At 43.8% G+C, this 25,426-nt stretch overlaps 1 protein-coding gene across 2 annotated transcripts in view; it reads right to left on the reverse strand.

The window, feature by feature from the left end:
- Positions 1–23,281, reverse strand: part of LOC311147174 (vesicle-associated membrane protein-associated protein A-like) — a 36,592-nt gene extending 13,311 nt beyond the window's left edge. The window contains exons 1-4 of one of the 2 annotated variants that reach the window (XM_084183817.1): positions 23,129–23,281; positions 7,529–7,681; positions 7,044–7,147; positions 561–641 (exon numbers count right to left, since the gene is read on the reverse strand). In XM_084183817.1, the coding sequence (XP_084039943.1) occupies positions 561–641; positions 7,044–7,147; positions 7,529–7,681; positions 23,129–23,186 (396 nt within the window). In that variant the 5' untranslated portion in view covers positions 23,187–23,281. The remainder of the gene's footprint in view (positions 1–560; positions 642–7,043; positions 7,148–7,528; positions 7,682–23,128) is intronic. The other variant, XM_084183818.1, reaches the window with a different exon arrangement.
- Positions 23,282–25,426: the final 2,145 nt, after the last annotated feature.

Below are 25,426 nucleotides of genomic sequence, written 5' to 3' on the forward strand. Positions count from 1 at the left end.
AATAACGGTTTCCATTTTCAACTCGAAGATGGTTTCGTCACAAAAAAAAAAACTGTTGCGATAAACAGCTAAACTCGCCCAATCTGTTTTGTCCGCACGCTTTCTAGAGACAACAGTCCGCCGATCAAGTGGACAAGGTAGGTTAACATGATGATCGTCATGTCACCAGCTTCATTTTTTAATGATCGTCTGCCCTCCTGGATATCTAGAGGAAATTTACATGAAAATCATCATCAGCACAAGTTATAAAGTTCATCGTAACTAAAAAGATATCACACCTTGTCTAGCGTGTTTTGTTTCGTCGACGTCGGGAAGTTTTAGCGACAAATTTGCCGTTTCCATAAGGACTTTTTTTATGCATTCATCCGCATGAAATAGTTGGATGGAAACCTGGTACAAATTGTTAAAACTGTAAACTGGGCCTCCACCCTTTTAATATTAGCTACACATCTACCAGGTCAGTTTGAACGCTTTCGACGAACAGTAAACAGCTCAGAAAAACACGGTGGAGTTTGGGTTGGAAACGTAGGATAATCTCTCCGTCCGGCAGCAGGACTTACCACTTTATTGTTTTCAGAAGGCAGGTCGAATACACATCTCAGCTTGGAATCCATAAGATCATCTGGTTTCACATCTTTCCACTGGAGGAGGGGAGGAATACATACTGCATGTTATTCATCAGACTAAAACGACTATTAGCTGGACTTTATCCACACACACACACAGTACATAAACGCACGCAGACACACCATCATACTAGGGTTGGGCAATATTACGACAGCATCGTCTGTCGACGGTGATTGACAGTCGTCGTCGATGGCGACGACACCGTGATGTGACAGACGATGGTTTAGAACTTTTTGAATTTAAACGAGTCGGGCAGTGCAGCACTCGAGTGTCATTCCGAGTAATTTTCACATTGCTATTTCCTATTTCAATAAATATGTTATCTAGCCTACAGAACGCAAGAGAAGAATGTAGTCTAGACAGAGCGGAGAATTCCACCAAAGCAGTCAGAAAATATTGTCTCCATCTCTGTCAGATATATTTCACATAAATGGCTTTTGTATTTTATAGACAGAAATACAAGTATTTATACACAATCTGCTCTGAAGTATTTATCCACAATCTGCTCTGAGTAAGTCTGGTCCTGGAGTGTCTTAACAAAATGAAACAAAAATATTTAGTCTGACTTCATCCAGTTTCCTGAAAAATGTATATGCATATTTAACGAGATAATGTTACATTTGCATATTGTAATATCATATTTCAGAAAAATTGTAATACAAGAAAGTACTATATTTGGTAAAAGATGATTTTGATATGATAAACGGGGGGAAAAATCTCTATTAGGGTGTGGTGCCTGGCCTTAAAAGGTAGACTCAGCGATATGACGTAGACGCAGAAAATAAATAGCATAGTGGTACATTTCCGCAACTACTTAGAGCGTTAAAGCGCGAGGCTCAACTTTTCCGCTGTTTTGGACCCCTGGCTAGAGTAGAAAATACCACAACTCTGTTGCTGCCCTCTGCTGGACTAGAGGGGAAACTACCACAATTATGTTGCTGCCCTCTGCTGGACTAGAGGGGAAACTACCACAATTATGTTGCTGCCCTCTGCTGGACTAGAGGGGAAACTACCACAATTATGTTGCTGCCCTCTGCTGGACTAGAGGGGAAACTACCACAATTCAGATAGGTGGATCTCAACTGGTTTTGTTGGGGGGGTTTTGTTGCCAAAATGCAATTTGGAAAACAGTTTAATGTTACACTGATAGTAAATGTACCAATTATATGATAAGGGAACAACAGTCCCACCTTTTACACTGTAAATAATTCAATTTTTCCCATATTCTTATTATAGGTCCCCTGTAGCTCAGTTGGTAGAGCATGGCGCTTGCAACGGCAGGGTTGTGGGTTTGTTTCCCACGGGGGGGGCCAGTATGAAAAATGTATGCACTCACTAACTGTAAGTTGCTCTGGATAAGAGCGTCTGCTAAATGACTAAAAAATGTAAGAATGTTAGGCTCACTGGTTTGAGACCACAAACTCAACCTAATCCGCTAAACAGCGCTGCTAATAACATATAGAAAATACTGTGAATGAAGAAAAATACACTGAAGACAAATATAAAAACGCAACATTCAACATTTTCAAAGACTGATTGTCAATTGAAATAAATTAATTAGGCCCTGATCTATGGATTTCACATGACTGGGAATACAGATATGCATCTCTTGGTCACAGATACCTTTTCAAAAAAAGGAGGGGCGTGGATCAGAAAACCAGTCAGTATCTGGTGTGACTACCATTTGCCTCATGTAGCGCGACATCTTCACATAGAGTTGATCAGGCAGTTGATTGTGGAATGTTGTCCCACTCCTCTTCAATGGCTGTGCGAAGTTGCTTGATATTGGCAGGAACTGGAACACGCTGTCGTACACGTCGATCCAGAGCATCCCAATCATGCTCAATGGGTGACATGTCTGATGGGGGACCAGTATGAAAAATGTATGCACTCACTGACTACTGTAAGTCGCTCTGCTTAAGAGCGTCTGCTAAATTACTCAAATGTAAGTGTCTGGTGAGTATGCAGGCCATGGAAGAACTGGGACATTTTCAGCTGCCAGGAATTTTGTACAGATCCTTGCGACATGGGGCCGTGCATTATCATGCTGAAACATGAGGTGATGGCGGCGGATGAATGGCACGACAATGGGCCTCAGGATCTCGGCATTTAAATTGCCATCAATAAAATGCAATTGTGTTAGTTGTCCGCAACTTATGCCTGCCCATACCCCCACAGCCACCATGGGGCACTCTGTTCCAGGGATGTCCCAGACAGAAAAATAAATCTTGGTCGACGAGAGTCGTCTGTTCTTTCGACCAATCGGTTGGTCTAAATTTTATAATGGGTATTTTTCCCATCTCTAGCCACACCCTCTGTGTTAATAAAATCAACTAATCTGTAGGCTACTGAGCTTGTCTGATGCTTTAAGCACTGTGATTAAATATGAAGACACACAAATGACTCAAGAGGGAGCTAGAGATCAATATAGCCTAACCAGAAGACTACCCGCCGGTAGCTGGCCTTCACAGAGTCCGCCCCTAACCAGAAGACTACCCGCCGGTAGCTGGCCTTCACAGAGTCCGCCCCTAACCAGAAGACTACCCGCCGGTAGCTGGCCTTCACAGAGTCCGCCCCTAACCAGAAGACTACCCGCCGGTAGCTGGCCTTCACAGAGTCCGCCCCTAACCAGAAGACTACCCGCAGGTAGCTGGCCTTCACAGAGTCCGCCCCTAACCAGAAGACTACCCGCCGGTAGCTGGCCTTCACAGAGTCCGCCCCTAACCAGAAGACTACCCGCCGGTAGCTGGCCTTCACAGAGTCCGCCATTAACCAGAAGACTACCCGCCGGTAGCTGGCCTTCACAGAGTCCGCCATTATGCTCCCAAGGTTGTCGGTAATAGGCTACACCAGCGGTCCTTTTCCATTTGCAGTGCCAAGTTATCGAAACATTTCTACTGATCTGCGCGCCAGTTACGATTTTCATATGCACATTTTGTCTTCATATACATCTCAAAATCAATGTCATGTGGTTAATCAAAACTATATCTAAATGAAAATGATACAAAACCTAAAAAGTAACTTCTATTGCCATTGCCAATATGGAACAATAGCCTACATAAAGCCAACAAATAAAAATATTGCAGCCCACAAGTAGAAAATATCCTGATAAAAATAAATATCCTATAAATCACATTGGCTACGCATGGCCTGTCAGCAAGGAACTTGAAACATTGTATCAACTTAACTTGGTCCAGCCCAAAGCTGGTGCAATTTTGCAACATTGTATAAAATATTCTGGGCCCTCAGCGTTTCCTGCCAGTGAGCTCAGGACAGACACAGCTTTAGGCTATTTGGCTAAGGGATAAAAAGGGATAAAAAGTAAATCAGGTAGACCTATTTTATGACGTTTCCACCGGATCAGAGCATTAATTATTTTAATTTTATTTTCCCTTTCATGCTGAGTGGTTATCGAAAGGGAGAGAGCTGGAAAGATTTTTCAAATAGGCTACGTTGAGGAACTATTGTCACTCAATGGATGCAAAAACAGACTTCCATTAATTACTGTTTGCGGCGAAGAAAAAATGACTGTCTTAACTCCATCACTGTGGAGCTTCTCAATCAGAAATAGTATCAGATCCCCAAATGGGCACATCTATAGGTAGCCTAGGCCTACTTCTATGCGTAATCATGGCTACCCGGACTATTTGCACTGCCCCCCCCACCCCATCCTTTTTACGCTGCTGCTACTCTGTTAATTATTTATGCATAGTCACTTTAACTCTGCCCACATGTACATATTACTTCAACTACCTCAACTAGCCGGTGCCCCCGCACATCGACTCTGCACCGGTACCCCCCTGTATATATAGCCTCCCTACTGTTATTTCCCATTGACTCTGCACCGGTACCCCCCCTGTATATATAGCCTCCCTACTGTTATTTTATTTTACTTCTGCTCTTTTTTTTCTCAACACTTTTTTTGTTGTTGTTTTATTTTTACTTTTTTTGTTAAAAATAAATGCACTGTTGGTTAAGGGCTGTAAGTAAGCATTTCACTGTAATGTGTGCACCTGTTGGATTCGGCGCATGTGACCAATAAAATTTGATTTGATTTGATTTAATCAAATGAGTATCCTTACTCAAGATTGACAGGAGCGCTCCAAAGAAAAGACAAAGAAAAAATTGACAACTCGTCAATGAAATTAAGTAAACCAAAACTTTGCGCTCTGCAAACAACATGTCCACTCCTACAATGCCAACGGTAAACCTGTAATAATAATAATAATAAATACAGAAATTACCGTAACCAAACAAACTATGAGAATTATGGGTAAATATACTACTGGTGTGCCTCCGCAATGGATTAGTCCACTGAGACAGGAGTCTCGTGTGCCATAATTTTAAAAATATATATATTTGCCACAAAATCTTGGTTGACCAACAGACTATCGACCAGTCGACTAAATGGGGTCAGCCCTACTCTGTTCTCAATGTTGACGTCAGCAAACCGGTCGCCCACACGACGCCATCAGCCCGGTACAGTTGAAACCGGGATTCATCCGTGAAGAGCACACTTCTCCAGGGCGCCAATGGCCATTGAAGGTGAGCATTTGACCACTGAAGTCGGTTACGATGCTGAACTGCAGTCAGGTCAAGACCCTGGGGACGACGAGCACGCAGATGAGCTTCCCTGAGACGGTTTCTGACATATTGTGCAGAAATTATTCGGTTGTGCAAACCCACAGTTTCATCAGCTCTCCGGGTGGCTGGTTTCAGACGATCCCGCATGTGAAGAAGCCGGATGTGGAGGTCCTGGGCTGGCATGGTTACACGTGGTCTGTGGTTGAGGCTGGTTGGACGTACAGCCAAATTCTCTAAAACGACGTTGGGAGGCGGCTTATGGTAGAGAAATTAACATTCAATTATCTGGCAACAGATGTGGTGGACCTTCCTGAAGTCAGCATGCCAATTGCACGCTCCCTCAAAACATCTGTGTCATTGTGTTGTGTGACAAAACTGCATATTTTAGTGGCCTTTTATTGTCCCCAGCACAAGGTGCACCTGCGTAATGATCATGCTGTTTAATCAGCTTATTGATATGCCACACCTGTCAGGTGGATGGATCATCTTGGCAAAGGAGAAATGCTCACTAGCAGGGATGTAACCAAATTTGTGCCCAAAATTTGAGAGAAATAGAGCTTTTATTTCAGCTAATGAAACATGGGACCAACACTTTACATGTTGCTTTTATATTTGTGTTCAACATGTAGTGTTGGTCCCATGTTTCTTACCCAGACACTCGCGACCCATTCAAAACCTCCCGTGACCCAAATCTGGGACACGACCCACCAGTTGAGAATCGCTGTCATAGATAATACATTACAGTATGTTCATCTTGAACAGGGTTCTCCAACCCTGTTCCTGGAGAACTACCCTCCTGTAGGTTTTAACTCCAGCCCGGTTCCTGGAGAACTACCCTCCTGTAGATTTTAACACCAACCCTGTTCCTGGAGAACTACCCTCCTGTAGGTTTTAACTCCAACCCTGTTCCTGGAGAACTACCCTCCTGTAGGTTTTAACTCCAACCCTGTTCCTGGAGAACTACCCTCCTGTAGGTTTTAACTCCAACCCTGTTCCTGGAGAACTACCCTCCTGTAGGTTTTAACTCCAACACTGTTCCTGGAGAACTACCCTCCTGTAGGTTTTAACTCCAACCCTGTTCCTGGAGAACTACCCTCCGGTAGGTTTTAACACCAAACCTGTTCCTGGAGAGATACCCTCCTGTAGGTTTTAACACCAAACCGGTTCCTGGAGAACTACCCTCCTGTAGGTTTTAACACCAAACCGGTTCCTGGAGAACTACCCTCCTGTAGGTTTTAACACCAAACCGGTTCCTGGAGAACTACCCTCCTGTAAGTTTTCACTCCAACCTTAAAATCGAGCACCTGATACTAATAATTAGCTGGTTGATGAGCTGAATCAGGTTAGTTACAACTGTGGTTGGAGCGAAAACCTACAGGAGGGTCTTTCTCCAGGAACAGGGTTGGAGTTTAAATTGTTTACATTTTAGTCATTTAGCAGACGCGCTTATCCAGAGCGACTTAACAGTTAGTGAGTGCATAAATGTTCCTACTTTTTTCGTACTGGTCCCCCGTGGGAATCAAACCCACAACCCTGGCGTTGCAAGCGCCATGCTCTACCACCAGAGCCAAACAGGACCCAGGAACACGGTTGGAGAACCCGCTCCAGCAGTTGGAACAGGGTTGGAGAACCCGCTCCAGCAGTTGGAACAGGGTTGGAGAACCCGCTCCAGCAGTTGGAACAGGGTTGGAGAACCCGCTCCAGCAGTTGGAACAGGGTTGGAGAACCCGCTCCAGCAGTTGGAACAGGGTTGGAGAACCCGCTCCAGCAGTTGGAACAGGGTTGGAGAACCCGCTCCAGCAGTTGTAGATGACTGTAAGAACTAGACTCACCATAGCATCCAGCTCAGACTCATTAGGGGGAGCAAAGATGCTCTGGACCATGAATTTGTGTTTACTTTTCTCATTGGGGTCGTAGTCAAAGGGCTGGAGCATTACTGGAACAGATTGATTGAAGAAAAAGTCACATATCTCAGCAAAAAAACAAAAACAAACATGTGCTTGAATTACGCTATGAATCTAGTCCTGACTGGACTAAAAAAAAGCACCAGATTCTCCATTGAACATGTTTAATAGACCAGGACATGCTGGACAACCTAATACAGTTAACATCATTTTCCTACTTCAGGTACAATTATCATTAATCAGAACCCTCCATCCATCTGATAATAAATGTATGAATAATGGCACCCTGGACTGTGTGTCAGGAAAACTGTCCGTTACAGTACAAGATAATTGCATGGGATGATTTGCAATATGATTCCAATACTATTTAAATTCCAGCCTGAGAGTTCCGTCACGTGACCCATTTGACTCACCAGAGATGGTGACGATGACGCCTGCATCGATGATGCCACTGTTTGGCCGTACGCAGTATCTCCTGGGAGCTGTGGTCTTCACTTTGAAACATACTCTTTTATCAGATGGGTTCTTCAGCGTCAGGCTGGTGGTGACTACATCCGTAAAGGGACCTGGTAGAGGGAGAGAGGGGGGGGGTAGAGGGAGAGAAGGGGGGAGGGAGAGAGGGGGGGAGGGGGGAGAGAGAGGGGGGGGAGGGGGGAGGGAGAGGGGGGGGAGGGGGGGGGAGGGAGAGGGGGGGGAGGGGGGGGGGGAGGGGGGAGGGAGAGAGGGGAGGGGGAGGGGGGAGAGAGGGGAGGGGGAGGGGGGGGGAGGGGGAGAGAGAGAGAGGCGGGGAGAGAGCGAGACAAGGTTTGGATCAAAACAACAGAATTAATTTGACATGGTCCAGTATCTGTTATAATATGTATTCCCTGTCCTCTAGGGCAGTGGTACCAAGCTGTGGGAACCACTTATTTTAGTTACTCACTCCGGCTTTCAACTTACTGATGAAAGTTGTAATAGTAGAATGCACAAGGTGAAATTTAGAAATTGGGTAGTGCATCATCCATGTTCCCGTCATTGCATACCTTAAGAGTAGGGGTTCCGTCCAGCATTGGGGAACATCCCGCGCCTCCCCTGCGCGCTCCACGTCTATTTCAATGGGCACAAGCACTGTTCACGACTGTTCCCACCCCTCTGTTCACGACTGTTCCCACCCCTCTGTTCCCACCCCTCTGTTCATGACTGTTCCCACCCCTCTGTTCCCACCCCTCTGTTCACGACTGTTCCCACCCCTCTGTTCACGACTGTTCCCACCCCTCTGTTCACGACTGTTCCCACCCCTCTGTTCACGACTGTTCCCACCCCTCTGTTCACGACTGTTCCCACCCCTCTGTTCACGACTGTTCCCACCCCTCTGTTCACGACTGTTCCCACCCCTCTGTTCACGACTGTTCCCACCCCTCTGTTCACGACTGTTCCCACCCCTCTGTTCCCACCCCTCTGTTCACGACTGTTCCCACCCCTCTGTTCCCACCCCTCTGTTCATGACTGTTCCCACCCCTCTGTTCATGACTGTTCCCACCCCTCTGTTCATGACTGTTCCCACCCCTCTGTTCCCACCCCTCTGTTCACGACTGTTCCCACCCCTCTGTTCACGACTGTTCCCACCCCTCTGTTCACGACTGTTCCCACCCCTCTGTTCACGACTGTTCCCACCCCTCTGTTCACGACTGTTCCCACCCCTCTGTTCACGACTGTTCCCACCCCTCTGTTCACGACTGTTCCCACCCCTCTGTTCACGACTGTTCCCACCCCTCTGTTCACGACTGTTCCCACCCCTCTGTTCACGACTGTTCCCACCCCTCTGTTCATGACTGTTTCCACCCCTCTGTTCTCACCCCTCTGTTCATGACTGTTCCCACCCCTCTGTTCATGACTGTTCCCACCCCTCTGTTCACGACTGTTCCCACCCCTCTGTTCACGACTGTTCCCACCCCTCTGTTCATGACTGTTCCCACCCCTCTGTTCATGACTGTTCCCACCCCTCTGTTCATGACTGTTCCCACCCCTCTGTTCACGACTGTTCCCACCCCTCTGTTCACGACTGTTCCCACCCCTCTGTTCACGACTGTTCCCACCCCTCTGTTCACGACTGTTCCCACCCCTCTTGTTGGTGGAGAGAATTTAGCAGGTTTAAAAGCTTTATTCCTGCAATTCTACACATTTTGTCATGGAGGAAATGTTGCAGTCTAAATTCTCTCCACCAACAAGAGGGGTGTGAACAGTGCTTGTGCCCATAAAAATACACAGAACCTCCAATTACAACCTCAATTTTGATTATTATTTGTGTACGTACTTGTTTGACATTTTTGCTGCACTGTTAGGAGCTAGTAACATAAGCATTTAGCTGCAACCACTATAAACATCTGATAAACTGTATATACACTCAACCAATCAACTTCGATTTGAAAAGTGCCTTTTAGTCCAGGACTTGGCTTAATCTTTGTCCGGGAAACCGGCCACCAACACATACAACAAAAATATAAAACGCAACATGTAAAGTGTTGGTCCCATGTTTCATGAGCTGAAATAAAAGATCCCAGAAATGTTCCATACACACAAAAAGCTTATTTCTCTACAATTTTGTGCACAAATTTGTTTACATCCCTGTTAGTGAGCATTTCTAATTTTTCAAGATAATCCATCCACCTGACAGGTGTGGCATATCAAGAAGCTGATTAAACAGCATGATCATTACACAGGTGCACCTTGTGCTGGGGACAATAAAAGGCCACTATAAAATGTGCAGTTTTGTCAAACAACGCCACAGATGTGTCAAGTTGAGGGAGCATGCAATTGGAATGCTGACTGCAGAAATGTCCACCAGAGCCGTTGCCAGATAATTGAATAATAATTTCTCTACCATATGCCGCCCTGGCATTACGTCCAACCGGCCTCGTCGTGTTACGGACAACGAACCCAAATGCATTTTATCGATGGCAATTTCAATGCACAGTAGGGCTATCCCCGACTAAAACAAATATTGGTCAACCAAGAGTCCTCTGTTCTTTGAAACAATCGATTGGTTGAAACATTTTTAAATGTGTATTTTTCCAAATAGGAGACACATCCTATATGTTTTAATAATAATAATAATAATAATAATAAGCCATTTAGCAGACGCTTTTATCCAAAGCGACTTACAGTCATGCGTGCATATTTTTTTTTAACGTATGGGTAGCCCCGGGGATCGAACCCACTACCCTGGCGTTACAAGCGCCGTGCTCTACCAATTGAGCTACAGAGGACCACGTTGAGCTACAGAGGACCACGTCAAATCAACTATATTCACTGTCTGATGCTTTAAGCGCTCTGTTATATTATATTAAGTTATTATATTATGTTATATTTACTTAATATAAAATAATATATAAACTTATATTAAGATATTATATAACTGCAGGGAAATTGTGTTTTTGTGCATGAACTGTATTCCAACGTGAAAGCATTCAAAGGCCAAACTTATGTTGTTCTCCAGACAAATGAGCAGCCGGTCTCTCGCTCATTTTCCGACACTGGCCGCACTGAACGCGCCCACATCGCAGTGCCGCACTGAGACACACACTAGCACTTTGATCGAAGTTCCCAAACATTAAAAAGCACACCCAAAGGATGCTTGTTTTATTCAGGTCCACACGTGTGTGTGAACAAACGTTCTCAGTCATGAATTACAACAAATCCCGTCACAGGTGAAATTTAACAAATTACCACTCGTCAGCTGTTCTGAGAATCTCTACATCAAAAGATGACACCAGACTTTGATGCCCTTGCCAAGAGAGGTGACCAGACCCATTGTTCACATTAAGACTCGAATAACCTGACTGACTGGGGTATGCAAGGATTATGCTTTTTCATGGTGATGGTTATGCAGTGAGAATTGTCCAGCAATGCACTTGGATACAGGTAATAACTAAAAATCAGTCAGATTTGGGGTGAGGTGATTGGATAACTGTAAATATGGCTCACAATGGAGATGAGAATTGTTCCTTGATATGCTTTCAAAAACAGACCGTTCCAAATGAAACGGATGCTCTATCAAATCTAGAATCGTTTTGTTTTTTTACACATCTGCTGTTACATTTTCAGTCTCAAGTCATAATATACACTGCTCAAAAAAAGAAAAGGGAACACTAAAATAACACATCCTAGATCTGAATGAATGAAATAATCTTATTAAATACTTTTTTCTTTACATAGTTGAATGTGCTGACAACAAAATCACACAAAAATTATCAATGGAAATCAAATGTATCAACCCATGGAGTTCTGGATTTTGGAGTCACCCTCAAAATTAAAGTGGAAAACCACACTACAGGCTGATCCAACTTTGATGTAATGTCCTTAAAACAAGTCAAAATGAGGCTCAGTAGTGTGTGTGGCCTCCACGTGCCTGTATGACCTCCCTACAACGCCTGGGCATGCTCCTGATGAGGTGGCGGATGGTCTCCTGAGGGATCTCCTCCCAGACCTGGACTAAAGCATCCGCCAACTCCTGGACAGTCTGTGGTGCAACGTGGCGTTGGTGGATGGAGCGAGACATGATGTCCCAGATGTGCTCAATTGGATTCAGGTCTGGGGAACGGGCGGGCCAGTCCATAGCATCAATGCCTTCCTCTTGCAGGAACTGCTGACACACTCCAGCCACATGAGGTCTAGCATTGTCTTGCATTAGGAGGAACCCAGGGCCAACCGCACCAGCATATGGTCTCACAAGGGGTCTGAGGATCTCATCTCGGTACCTAATGGCAGTCAGGCTACCTCTGGCGAGCACATGGAGGGCTGTGCGGCCCCCCAAAGAAATGCCACCCCACACCTGACCCACCGCCAAACTGGTCGTGTTGGAGGATGTTGCAGGCAGCAGAACATTCTCCACGGCGTCTCCAGACTCTGTCACGTCTGTCACATGTGCTCAGTGTGAACCTGCTTTCATCTGTGAAGAGCAGAGGGCGCCAGTGGCGAATTTGCCAATCTTGGTGTTCTCTGGCAAATGCCAAATGTCCTGCACGGTGTTGGGCTGTAAGCACAACCCCCACCTGTGGACGTCGGGCCCTCATACCACCCTCATGGAGTCTGTTTCTGACCGTTTGAGCAGACACATGCACATTTGTGGCCTGCTGGAGGTCATTTTGCAGGGCTCTGGCAGTGCTCCTCCTGCTCCTCCTTGCACAAAGGCGGAGGTAGCAGTCCTGCTGCTGGGTTGTTGCCCTCCTACGGCCTCCTCCACGTCTCCTGATGTACTGGCCTGTCTCCTGGTAGCGCCTCCATGCTCTGGACACTACGCTGACAGACACAGCAAACCTTGCCACAGCTCGCATTGATGTGCCATCCTGGATGAGCTGCACTACCTGAGCCACTTGTGTGGGTTGTAGACTCCGTCTCATGCTACCACTAGAGTGAAAGCACCGCCAGCATTCAAAAGTGACCAAAACATCAGCCAGGAAGCATAGGAACTGAGAAGTGGTCTGTGGTCACCACCTGCAAAAGCAGTCCTTTATTGGGGGTGTCTTGCTAATTGCCTATAATTTCCACCTGTTGTCTATTCCATTTGCACAACAGCATGTGAAATGTATTGTCAATCAGTGTTGCTTCCTAAGTGGACAGTTTGATTTCACAGAAGTGTGATTGACTTGGAGTTACATTGTGTTGTTTAAGTGTTCCCTTTATTTTTTTGAACAGTGTATATCTATTTTTAGTTTGCATATTGTGACTAAGTTTGTACTTTACAAGGGTAGAGATGCAGGATCTGTGTGTGTTTGACTGTCTGATGTTATAAATTATATCAATTTTGTGAAAATCGTGAAAAATGTGCTCACAAAAAAAACAAGGGTAGAGATGGTACAAGGGTAGAATTGTTCTGCAAGCATACAGTGGGGAAAAAAGTATTTAGTCAGCCACCAATTGTGCAAGTTCTCCCACTTAAAAAGATGAGAGAGGCCTGTAATTTTCATTATCAAATTTTTTTCTCTCCAGAAAATCACATTGTAGGATTTTTTTATGAATTTATTTGCAAATTATGGTGGAAAATAAGTATTTGGTCACCTACAAACAAGCAAGATTTCTGGCTCTCACAGACCTGTAGCTGACACTAAATGTTCAAATTCTAAAAAACGTTTTTTTTGCTTTGTCATTATGGGGTATTGTGTGTAGATTGATGAGGGGGAAAAAATCATGTAATCCATTTTAGAATAAGGCAGTAACGGCCTCTCTAAGGCACTGCATCGTTGCAGCGTCACTACAGCATTGGGTTCGATCCCAGGCTGTGTCATTACCGGCTGTGACCGGGAGTCCCACATGGCGGTGCACAATTGGCCCAGCGTCGTCCGGGTTAGGGGAGGGTTTGGCCGGGGTGGCTTTAATTGGCTCAGCGCTCTCTAGCGACTCCTTTTGGCAGGCCGGGCGCCTGTGGGCTGACTTCGGTCGTCAGCTGAATGGTGTTTCCTCCGACACATTGGTGCAGCAGGCTTCCGGGTTATGCGAGCAGGTGTTAAGAAGCCCGGTTTGGCGGGTCACGTTTCCGGTTACGCATGACTCGACCTGAATTAGCTGTTAAATGAACCAATTCTGAACTAAGAAATCCTGGTTCGAATCCAGGCTCTGTCATAGCCGGCCGCGACCGGGAGACCCATGGGGCGGCGCACAATTGGCCCAGCGTCGTAGTCGTCGTCCAGGGTAGGGGAGGGAATGGCCGGCAGGGATGTAGCTCAGTTGGTAGAGCATGGCGTTTGCAACGCCAGGGTTGTGGGTTCGATTCCCAAGGGGGGCCAGTATGAAAAATAAAAAATAAAATATGCACTCACTAACTAAGTCGCTCTGGATAAGAGCGTCTGCTAAATGACGTTAAGCCTTTTGAGGGGGTTATAAAACTCCCTGTGTACTTCCACTGCATATTGAGATGCATAAGTCAACAGGCCACAGGTCTACAACGGGCCTGGGATCTAGACCGGGGGGGGGGGGGGGGGGGGGGCTAAGTAGTAAAGCTGGGCACTTCAATCCGGCCCACGAGACATTTTTTTAATGTATTAAATATTATATTCGAGTTACGATTTTTGGCCTAAAATTACTCATTCAATGATATATAAACAACCTCCAATAGATGGCGCTGTAGCCTGGTAGCGCGCTCTGTATTTTGGCCTTCAGTCAGATTCAGAACGCGCTCAGTCATAGCCACTTCATTGCTTGACGACTTTTGACGTGAAAAATGAGTGCTGCGAAAATGAGGACTCTGAATGTTGTGTGTTTAAAGAAGACTGGACAGCAAAATACTTTACTAATATTAGAAATAAGGTGGTATGTATGAGAAGCTAAGAAAGTGTTGCCATTTTTACGGAATATAATCTCAATCGTCATTTTTCAAGCAAGCATTCTAAAAGTGTTTTAAAGCTGGAAAATGTTGTCAAAGTGGTTGTCATCTGCTCAATGACACAGAGGCAGAGCACCAGGACTTGATGTACCATTCAAATGTGCGCTGGCTAAGCCTGGGAAAAGTATTTTGCAGTGTGTGGGAACTGAGAGGGGAGATAGGTATGTTCCTTGATATGGTGGGTAAAGCTGACGACTTCTCCGTGTTGAAAAGACACAGACTGGCTGGGCGACTTTGCTTTCGGTGTGGACATATTGGGGCATCTGAACGATCGAAATGTGACACTGCAGGGAAATTGTGTTTTTGTGCATGAACTGTATTCCAACGTGAAAGCATTCAAAGGCCAAACGTATGTTGTTCTCCAGACAAATGAGCAGCCGGTCTCTCGCTCATTTTCCGACACTGGCCGCACTGAACGCGCCCACATCACAGTGCCGCACTGAGACACACACTAGCACTTTGATCGAAGTTCCCAAACATTAAAAAGCACACCCAAAGGATGCTTGTTTTTTCGGGTCCACGTGTGTGTGAACAAACGTTCTCAGTCATGAATTACAACAAATCCCGTCACAGGTCAAATTTAACAAATTACCACTTGTCAGCTGTTCTGAGAATCTCTACATCAAAAGATGACACCAGACTTTGATGCCCTTGCCAAGAGAGGTGACCAGACCCATTGTTCACATTAAGACTCGAATAACCTGACTGACTGGGGTATGCAAGGATTATGCTTTTTCATGGTGATGGTTATGCAGTGAGAATTGTCCAGCAATGCACTTGGATACAGGTAATAACTAAAAATCAGTCAGATTTGGGGTGAGGTGATTGGATAACTGTAAATATGGCTCACAATGGAGATGAGAATTGTTCCTTGATATGCTTTCAAAAACAGACCGTTCCAAATGAAACGGATGCTCTATCAAATCTAGAATCGTTTTTTTTTTTTTTTACACATCTGCTGTTACATTTTCAGTCTCAAGTCATATTTTTAGTTTGCATATTGTGACTAAGTTTGTACTTTACAAGGGTATAGATGCAGGATCTGTGTGTGTTTGACTGTCTGTGATGTTATAAATTATATCAATTTTGTGAAAATCTTGAAAAATGTGCTCACAAAAAAAAACAAGGGTAGCGATGGTACAAGGGTAGAATTGTTCTGCAAGCATATGTACACCTACAGCACACTAGTAGTTGCATGTCAATGTGAAAATGAATTTAAAAAAGGCTTCACATGTTTTGTCACGCACTTGGTTTCAAAAACTCAATGTGGCCCTTGAGCCAAAAAGGTTAGTCCACCCCTGGTCTAGACCGTTGTGTCTAGGCCAAATCATGACCAAAATCTGAAAACTTAATTTACCAGTATACAAACAACAGCTGACTATGAACACGCCATTCTCATACATAAACGTTGTCCGAGGCTGCAAGCCAAATCCAAATCAATGAAACCAATTAAGCTTCCCTCAGCTCAGCTAATGTCATTTGGGTCGGGATCCCATGTCCTCCATATCGGAGATGGAAGGTCAACGGCTGCATTGACACAGGCAGCCCAACACTGACCTTTTGCCACTAATTTGTCTTTTGACCAATCCGATCAGATCTTTTGCCAATAACTGGGCTGCCTGTGTAAACGCTGCCTGATTGGTTGAATGACTCCGGTTAAAGCCAAGGGGAGAGGTTACCATTAGTCGACATCCCAAATGGCACCCTATTCCCTATGGGCCCTGCTCAAAAGTAGTGCACTACATAGGGAATAGGGTGCAGTTTGGGACGTAACCTTAGCCTACTGCTGCTCTCTCCATCTTGTGACAGCTGGTCTTCTCATTAGGACCTTAACTAAAGTCAGCATAGTCCTAACATGGTCCGGCTTTGATGGCTAGGGATGGGGTGATGTTCTGTTCTTTCATGTTGCCGACACAGCTTGAGGCCAAGTCACCAAAGTCCAATAAACTCAAATCACAGCAATTAGTAGCTAGTTAGCCCATTAGAGATGAATGGACGTTGTTGTGGTGTACTTGGTTTCACTGCTTAGAGGTTTGTTATGGCATGTTTTGCTGTGACCTGGCTTGAAAATAACACTGTTCCAGATCAAGGGATCAAGACATTTCAGTTAGTATATATATATATATATATATTTTTTTTTTATGAATAAAATATGTTAACAAAATTCCACTTTGATATTATGGGGTATTGTGTGTAGGCCAGTGACACAATCTCAATTTAATCAATTTTAAATTCAGGCTGTAACACAACAAAATGTGGAATTTGTCAAGGGCTATGAATACTTTCTCTAGACCCTGTATATTTTGTTGTGTTACAGCCTGAATTTAAAATTGATTAAATTGAGATTGTATCAATACACCCAGTCACTACAGAGTACAGGTGTCCTTCCTAACTCAGTAGCCGAAGAGGAAGGAAACCGCTCAGGGATGTCACCATGAGACCAATGGTGACTGTAAAACAGTTAGAGTTTAATGGCTGTGATAGGAGAAAACTGTTGTAGTTACTCCACAATACTAACATAAATGACAAGAGTGAAAAGAAGGAAGCCTGTACAGAATAGAAATACTCCAATACAAGCATCCTGTTTGAAATAAGGCACTAAAAGTACATTGAACAAAAATATATTTTTTTTTAACATGCAACAATTTCAATGTGTGTGTGAGCATATGTAGAGTGTGTGTGTGTGTGTGTGTGTGTGTGCGTGTGTGTCTGTTGGAGTGGCAGTGTAGTATGTGGGTAAGAGTCCAGTGCGTGTGCATAGAACCAGTGCAAGAGAGTCAGTGAAAACAAATTAAACGGGGGGGTCAATGCAAATAGTCTGGGTAGCCATTTGATGAACTGTTCAACAGTCTTATGGCTTGGGGGTAGAAGCTGTTTTGGTCCCAGACTTGGCACTCCGGTACCGCTTGAGAGACCACCCTTGGCACTAAACAGTGGCTCAGAGACCACCCTTGGCACTAAACAGTGTCTCAGTTGAGTTTCCACATTTTGTTACAGCCTTATTCTAAAATGGATTAAATAAAACATGTTCCTCATCAATCTACACACAATACCCCATATTGACAAAGCGAAAACAGGTTAAGAAATTTGTGCAAATGTATATACATAAAAAAAAAAAAATGAAATACCTTATTTACATAAGGAGGGGCGTAACATTCACTGGAGACGGGGCGGAGGGAGACATGTCCCCCCCACATTCTGAAATTGCATTTTTGTCCCCCCCCCTTATCATTGGAATGTGATACAAAACGAAGTAACGGTGTGCTTTAGGACCATGCGGACGCCTCCGAGCGGTCAGGTAGGCTGTTTTGAGTGTTTATCCGACTGGATTAAAAAATATATTTAAAAAAATATGTTGTCCCCCCCCACACTTCTAAAACGAAAGTTGCGGCCTTGGTTTCCTAAGCTCACAGAAAGACTGATATAGCAGTCTGTGTGACAGAGGAGCTATCCTCCAGACATAGGCTTGTTGAGGCCACGCTTCTCCTCCTAGAGAGAATAGGCCTATGACTATTATAAAAACCTTGAGGCTTCAGGTTAAATTCAGAGAGGTTGAATCAAGGGAATTCTGTCAGCTCATGTATGCGCTTCTTCTGACAGAATTTTTTTGAGCCATGGCCATCCTCTTCCTACAGATATGTAACCTTCTAGTGTACAGCCTTGCTCCTTAAGGTTAAATTCAGAGAGAGGTTGAATCAAGAGAATTCTGTCAAGTCCTGTTTTCCTCCAAGACAGAATCTCCTAAAAATGCTTACACAGCCTTGAATCGGTGTTCAATTCCATTCAAGAGAGATGGAGACAGTTCTGTCAACTCCTATATTATTTTGTGGAGCTAGGCTGTACAGGGCCATCATCTTCCAAGAGAGAATGTACTAGGATACGAACATTTCCTGGTTCACTTTAGAAAGAGGTTTGAGAGAATTCTGTCAATATACAGCATTCAAAGTTAAATACATGTCACCAAAGCTTTAAAAAATAAATAAAAATACACTACATACAAAAGGTATGTGGACACCCCTTCAAATTAGTGGATTCGGCTATTTCAGCCACACCTGTTGCTGACAGGTGCATAAAATCGAGCACACCGCCATGCAATCTCCATAGACAAACATTGGCAGTAGAATGGCCTTACTGAAGAGCTCCGTGACTTTCAGCGTGGCACCATCATAGGATGCCACCTTTCCAACAAGTCAGTTCGTCAAATTTCTGCCCTGCTAGAGCTGCCCCGGGCAACTGTAAGAAGTGCTGTTATTGTGAAGTGGACACGTCAAGGAGCAACAACGGCTCAGCCGCAAAGTGGTAGGCCACACAAGCTCACAGAACCGGATCTCAAAGTGCTGAAGCGCGTAAAAATTAAGATTAGTGTTGTGGATTAACTACAATGTTGTTGATCCATCATCCATTTTCTCCTACCACAGCCATTAAACTCAGTAACTGTTTTAAAGTCACCATTGGCCTCATGGTGAAATCCCTGAGCAGTTTCCTTCCTCTCCGGCAACTGAGTTAGGAAGGACGCCTGTATCTTTGTAGTGGATGGCGTATCAATACACCCAGTCAAAGTAAAATTAATAACTTCACCATGCGCAAAGGGATATTCAATGTCTGCTTTTTTTTTTTAACCCATCTACCAATAAGGTGCCCTTCTTAGCGAGGCATTAGAAATCTTCCCTGGTCTTTGTGGTCGATTCGGTGTTTGAAATTCACTGCTCAACTCAGAGACCGCACAGAGATGAGGTAGTCATTCAAAAATCATGTTAAAACACTTAATGCACACAGTGAGTCCATGCTAATTATTATGTGACTTGTTAAGCACATTTTTACTCCTGAACTTATTTAGGCTTGCCATAACAAAGGGGTTGAATACTTGACTGAAGACATTTCAGCTTATCGTTTTTTATTACATTTGTAAAAATGTCTAAAAACATCATTCCACTTTGACATTATGGTGTTATTGTTATTTTTCATTCAGGCTGTAACAACCACATGTGGAAAAAGTCTAGCGCTGTGACAGGGGCATGGCTACTAGCTCTGGTCCAGGTCGTTACTACGCCTTTCTCCTCCACTAATGTTGTAGAGGAACGCGTAGTAAGGCCCTGGACCAGAGATAGGGCAGGGCCAGTATCTGTGCGTTAGAGATGTTGACGGGGAGTAGATGTCAGGGCTCTACGCTGATTATTATTATTATGTTTTATTTCTTTTTTTTTGTAAGAAGCACGTGTGTGCCTAAGTTGAAAAATGTAGGTGGACACAAAGACATTTAGGAGCACAATGACAAATATTTGAGATATTGAAGCTCGAATCCTTCATTTCTTACTGGTGCTCCTAAATAACAGTTCCAGGTCGCAAAATATTTAGGCACATAGAGTAAAAATGGACGCACTGCAGAGCCCTGGATGTGTCTCGTCTAACGGCCAGGAAACTCAGATTCAAACTCCCATTAGACAGCTCTACAAGCGTTACTATTAGAGCTGGGAAGATAAAACCAACATTTCTAACTCCTACCGAAGCAATTTTGTGCACGTCGGCAATTTTCAGTGATTACAGAAACTTTCTGCGTGCATTAAAAACAATAGCCTACAGAGCGACGTGGCATTGAAAGAAGCATTGCGCTCCCGGAGCTCAACACTTTCATCTAAGGCGTTTCATTTGAACCAAGACTCCAGCAGCCAATCGGAGCCGTGTTATATCCCATGCTTCCCAAAACTGTTTTTGCCAGTTCTCCCAAGTGATGTTGCAGTAGCATCGTTCATGTGTCGGTTGTTTGGGCATGCAGTGCATTCAGAAAGTATTCAGACCCCCTTCCCTTTTCGCAAATGTATTAAAGATGAAAACATTGGACATGATTTTGAAAAGGCACACACCTGTCTATAGACAGATATTATTTTGAGGGTTGATATCAACAAAGTGCGAGGTGATGACCTAATATTTCCTCTGCCATTGCATAGCTGTGCCTGTGACAGGTCCCACAAAACAGCTGTTGATGTGTTGCCCACCAACAACACTTTTATTTGGCAACACCATTTGTCTTTCAACGACTGAATGTTGTTTTCAGAACCTCAGAATCCCATCTGAACATCTAAAAATGTCTGCACTTTACACAGGGTTAGACATTGTAAACTAATGTCAACCTACAGCGATGTGACACTGTCAACATCACCAGCATTGGAGCCAAAGAGCAAGTAGCCTCTCCTTTAACTAGCTAGCTAGTACGTACAACTAGTGTGAAGGTAAGACAATCAGTGTATTTTAACAGTTTCGACACCGTCTTAATTCAGTTTCAGAGTGTTCGGACTTCTGAACACAACCATGTAGCTACAGCCCTGCCTGATAGCAAGAACCGTTTTTAGCTCAGCAGTGACTAACTTCATTCCAAGGAATAGCTAGCTAACTAAGTTGGTCATAAATGAGTGTGCTCTGCGTACAGTACTCGAGAGTATTGCGCAACAGTCAGTGAGAGACAATCGTGGACTCTGGAATCACAACTAACTGTTTCCATTCAATCATTTATCTTTGGTTAGCAAGCCAGTCAATTTCCCAAAACATACACCTCCGGTCAAAAGATTTAGAACACCTACACATTCAAGGGTTTTTCTTTATTTTTTTACTATTTTCTACATTGTAGAATAATAGTGAAGACATCAAAACTATGAAATAACACATATGGAATCATGTAGTTCTTCCATGGCCTGCATACTCACCAGACACTTACATTTGAGTAATTTAGCAGACACTCTTACGCAGAGCGACTTACAGTAGTCAGTGAGTGCATACATTTTACATACTGGTCCCCCATCAGACATGTCACCCATTGAGCATGATTGGGATGCTCTGGATCGACGTGTACGACAGCGTGTTCCAGTTCCTGCCAATATCAAGCAACTTCGCACAGCCATTGAAGAGGAGTGGGACAACATTCCACAATCAACTGCCTGATCAACTCTATGCGAAGAAGATGGATGTCGCGCTACATGAGGCAAATGGTAGTCACACCAGATACTGACTGGTTTTCCGATCCACGCCCCTACCTTTTTTTAAGGTATCTGTGACCAACATATTCATATCTGTACTCCCAGTCATGTGAAATCCATAGATCAGGGCCAAATGAATTTATTTCAATTGACCGATTTCCTTATATGAACTGTAACTCAGTAAAATCGTTGATATTTTTGCATGTTGCGTTTATATTTTTGTTCAGTGTATTTTTATTTTGGACGACATCTTCAGTTTGGAAAGGTTTAAATTGCACTTCTGGACGATTCGGGGATGGTGATGAAAAAGGTTAGTCACGAGCCCTGTTGCTAGGTAGCTTACATTGGCCAGAAAGTTGAAGTCAGAGGGGAGAAAGAGGAACCGATTAACTCCATTACTTACTATCAAATTATAATAGTAGTGATTGATTGATTAATTGTAGAATAAAACTCTTGATGTATTGTTCTCATGATGCATCTCCTCTCTCTCTTTTCTTTCCATCTTGCTCCAGAGGGATGGATGGATGGATGACTGGGACATCAGGCTGCAGCCACACATTAATTTAGATTTTGTATTAAATAAGATAAGCCAAAATGCAAACTGTTGGGGCTTCTCGATTTGTAATACTCCAGTTGAAAATACGATTATTTTAGAGAAATAATTACTTGACTTAACACTATTTCTCAACGTTTAACATTGTTTTAGTTCACCATTTCAGAATGTTTTCTGAAAAAGGACATTTTTGCTAGACCTGACAACCCTGATATACAGCTAGTCATAGATCCTACTAATACTCTAATTACTAATTATATGCAGCTAGCTAGAACGGCTAACGTTACAGGAGAGCCTGAGTGAGTTCAAACTTAAGACAGCTTTCTACCAACTTTGACGGATAAATTACATTAGCTAACGTTAACTTGGCTAGCTATCTTGCTAGTTAATGACTGTTTGACAGGCAGGCCACCATTTATTAACGTTAGTTAGCTAGTTAGGTGTCCTCTGTCCCGGTATGCTAGTTCTTGGTTAAAATAACTAGCTAATAATAGCTAATTTCGATGCCGCCAGGGACCGTTTGCATCATGCTAACGTTAACTAGTTTTCGATTACCTACGCTAGCTAGCTAGTTAGTTAGTTAGTTGCAAACTCCAGCGTTAACGTTAGCTAGGCACCCCAGGCATTCCTTATCTGGACATTCTGTCACAGGGAACGGGTAAAAATGGCATACAGTCAGAGGCAAAACGATTCCGCACAGTTTATGAGAATAAACCAAGACCCACGCCGGTTGACCACGTCAGTACAGTACCGGGGATTCACACAGCGGCCCGTCTCGGTCGTCACTAGTTACCACAGCCAGTATTGAACCCCGCCCATTTCTACAATTTATCTTCTTAAAATCTAACCCTAACCTTAACCACACTGCTAACCTTATGCATAACCCTAATCTTAAATTAAGACCAAACTGATATTTTTTTTGTTTTCATTAACTTTTACGATAGCCAATTTTGACTTTATGGCTGTGGTAACTAGTGACAACAGCCCGTCTCCTTTCCCTAACTCAAAATGGCGGGGTTGGCCAGCTAACCTTAGCAACGAAACTAACCGGACCAGGGAGTGTGAAATCATTCGAGAGAAATCTTGGCTCGTCTTAACGACATAAAAAACTGTCAGCGGTATTAAACGCACTTACCTTTAAATCTGAGGTCAGAGGGGGGATCGAGAACAAGGACCTGCTCCAACTTTGACATATTTAGCTGGAGTCGTCGGGGAGTCACTGACAGTTGGAAATCCTACTGAATGAGTCAGTCGCTGACTGGTCTCTGGCCTTAGAACCTGAACGTGCACACGCCACGGGAGCGACTATTTGAACGCGCGATTCTAGTGCGCGCTCACGACGCAGTGGTGTCTCTAAGCGATACAGAAACACATTTTGTTGGGAGCTGATTTGACGAGTTAGTTAGCTATTTATTATTTTTGAGCTATTTCAGTTAACTTCACTTGAGCTATTGGGTATTTTGTTAAAAAGGGTTATTTCAGCTGTTCGTCTATTTCATACTGTGTTCTAGTCCTGGCTCCTCATCCTATGTAACTACTGCTGTACACACATTTTACATTTACATTTACATCTACGTCATTTAGCATATACGGTCCATATTGCCTGTACACACATATATATATATATATATATAATATTTTTGTGAACGGGGTGGTGTATCTAATAAACTGACCACTGAGTGTAAATATAAACAAGGCATTCGGAAAGTATTCAGACGCTTGACTTTTTCCACATTTTGTTACATTACAGCCTTATTCTAAAATGAATTAAATTGTTTTTAATCAATCTACACACAATACCCCATAATGACAAAGAAAAAACAGGTTTTTAGACATTTTTGCAAATGTATATAAAACAAAAAACGGAAATACCTTATTTCCATAAGTATTCAGACCCTTTGCAATGAGACTCGAAATTGAGCTCAGGTGCATCCTGATCCATTGATCATCCTTGAGATGTTTCTACAACTTGATTGGAGTCCACCTGTGGTAAATTCAATTGATTGGACATGATTTGGAAAGGCACACACCTGTCTATATAAGGTCCCACAGTTGACAGTACATGTCAGAGCAAAAACCAAGCCATGAGGTCTAAGGAATTGTCCGTAGAGCTCAGAGACAGGATTGTGTCGAGGCACAGATCTGGGGAAGGGTACCAAAACATTTCTGCAGCATTGAAGGTCCCCAAGAACACAGTGGCCTCCATCATTCTTAAATGGAAGAAGTTTGGAACCACCAAGACTCCTTCTAGAGCTGGCCGCCTGGCCAAACTGAGCAATCGGGGGAGAAGGGCCTTGGCCAAGGAGGTGACCAATAACCCGATGGTCACTCTGACAGAGCTCCAGGCAAAGAGTTCTCTCTCTCTATCTATCTATCTATCTATCTATCTATCTATCTATCTATATATATGTCATGTGAATTTCTATCTCTAATTCGACCTAAGCTTGAATCATTACCAGAGGTTGTAAAGCTCTGGTTTTAATCATCAATGATTCAAGGTCCACAATCCACAAGTAATTATCAGTAAATTTTATTTAAGGAGAGCTCTGCTCAAAAACACAAATATCCTGTGTTTTATACTCCTTGACAAACAAAGACACTATGCTCCTCCCACCTTTCTTAAACAGTTCCCGCCTTCCCCCTTGAATGGTTAGTAACGCCCCCTCTGTTAGTGGGTTGACACTACATGATAATTCTAACATTTATACTGTGTTTGGGGTGAAATTCTTTAGTCATTATTCTTAAAATCCAAATTAATCTAACAATATATCTATATATATATATATATAGATATATATATATATATACAGAGAATGGGCGTCAAACAAAAAACATCCAGTCAGCGGCAGTCCTCTGGGCGAAAACCGCTCGTTGATGAGAGAGGTCGAAGGAGAATGGCAAGAATCGCGCAAGCTAACAGGCGGGCCACAAACAGGCAAATAATGGCGCAGTACAACAGTGGTGCAGAACGGCATCTCAGAACGCAGAACTCGTCAGTCCTTGTCACGGATGGGCTATTGCAGCAAACGACCACCACGGGTTCCACACCTATCAGCTAAAACCAAGAAGAAGCGGCTCCTATGGGCATACGATCACCAACACTGGCAATTGAGGAGTGGAAAAACATCGCCTGGTCTGACGAATCTCGGTTCGAGTCAGGATTTGGCGAGTCCATGGACCCATCCTGCCTGGTGTCAACGGTACAGGCTGGTGGCGGTGGTGTACTGGTGTGGGGAATGTTTTCCTGGCACACGTTAGGTCCCTTGATACCAATTGAGCAACGAATGTTTCCGACACCATGTAGAATCCATGCCCACGAATAATTCAGGCTGTTCTGTTGGCAAAGGGGGATCCGACCTGATAATAGATGGATGTACCTAATAAACTGGCCGCTGAGTGTATATAATCCGGACTCTGACATCGCTCATTCTGA

Source organism: Coregonus lavaretus (assembly GCF_964263955.1).
Source record: "Coregonus lavaretus genome assembly, chromosome: 19".
NCBI classification, from domain to species: Eukaryota; Metazoa; Chordata; class Actinopteri; order Salmoniformes; family Salmonidae; genus Coregonus; species Coregonus lavaretus.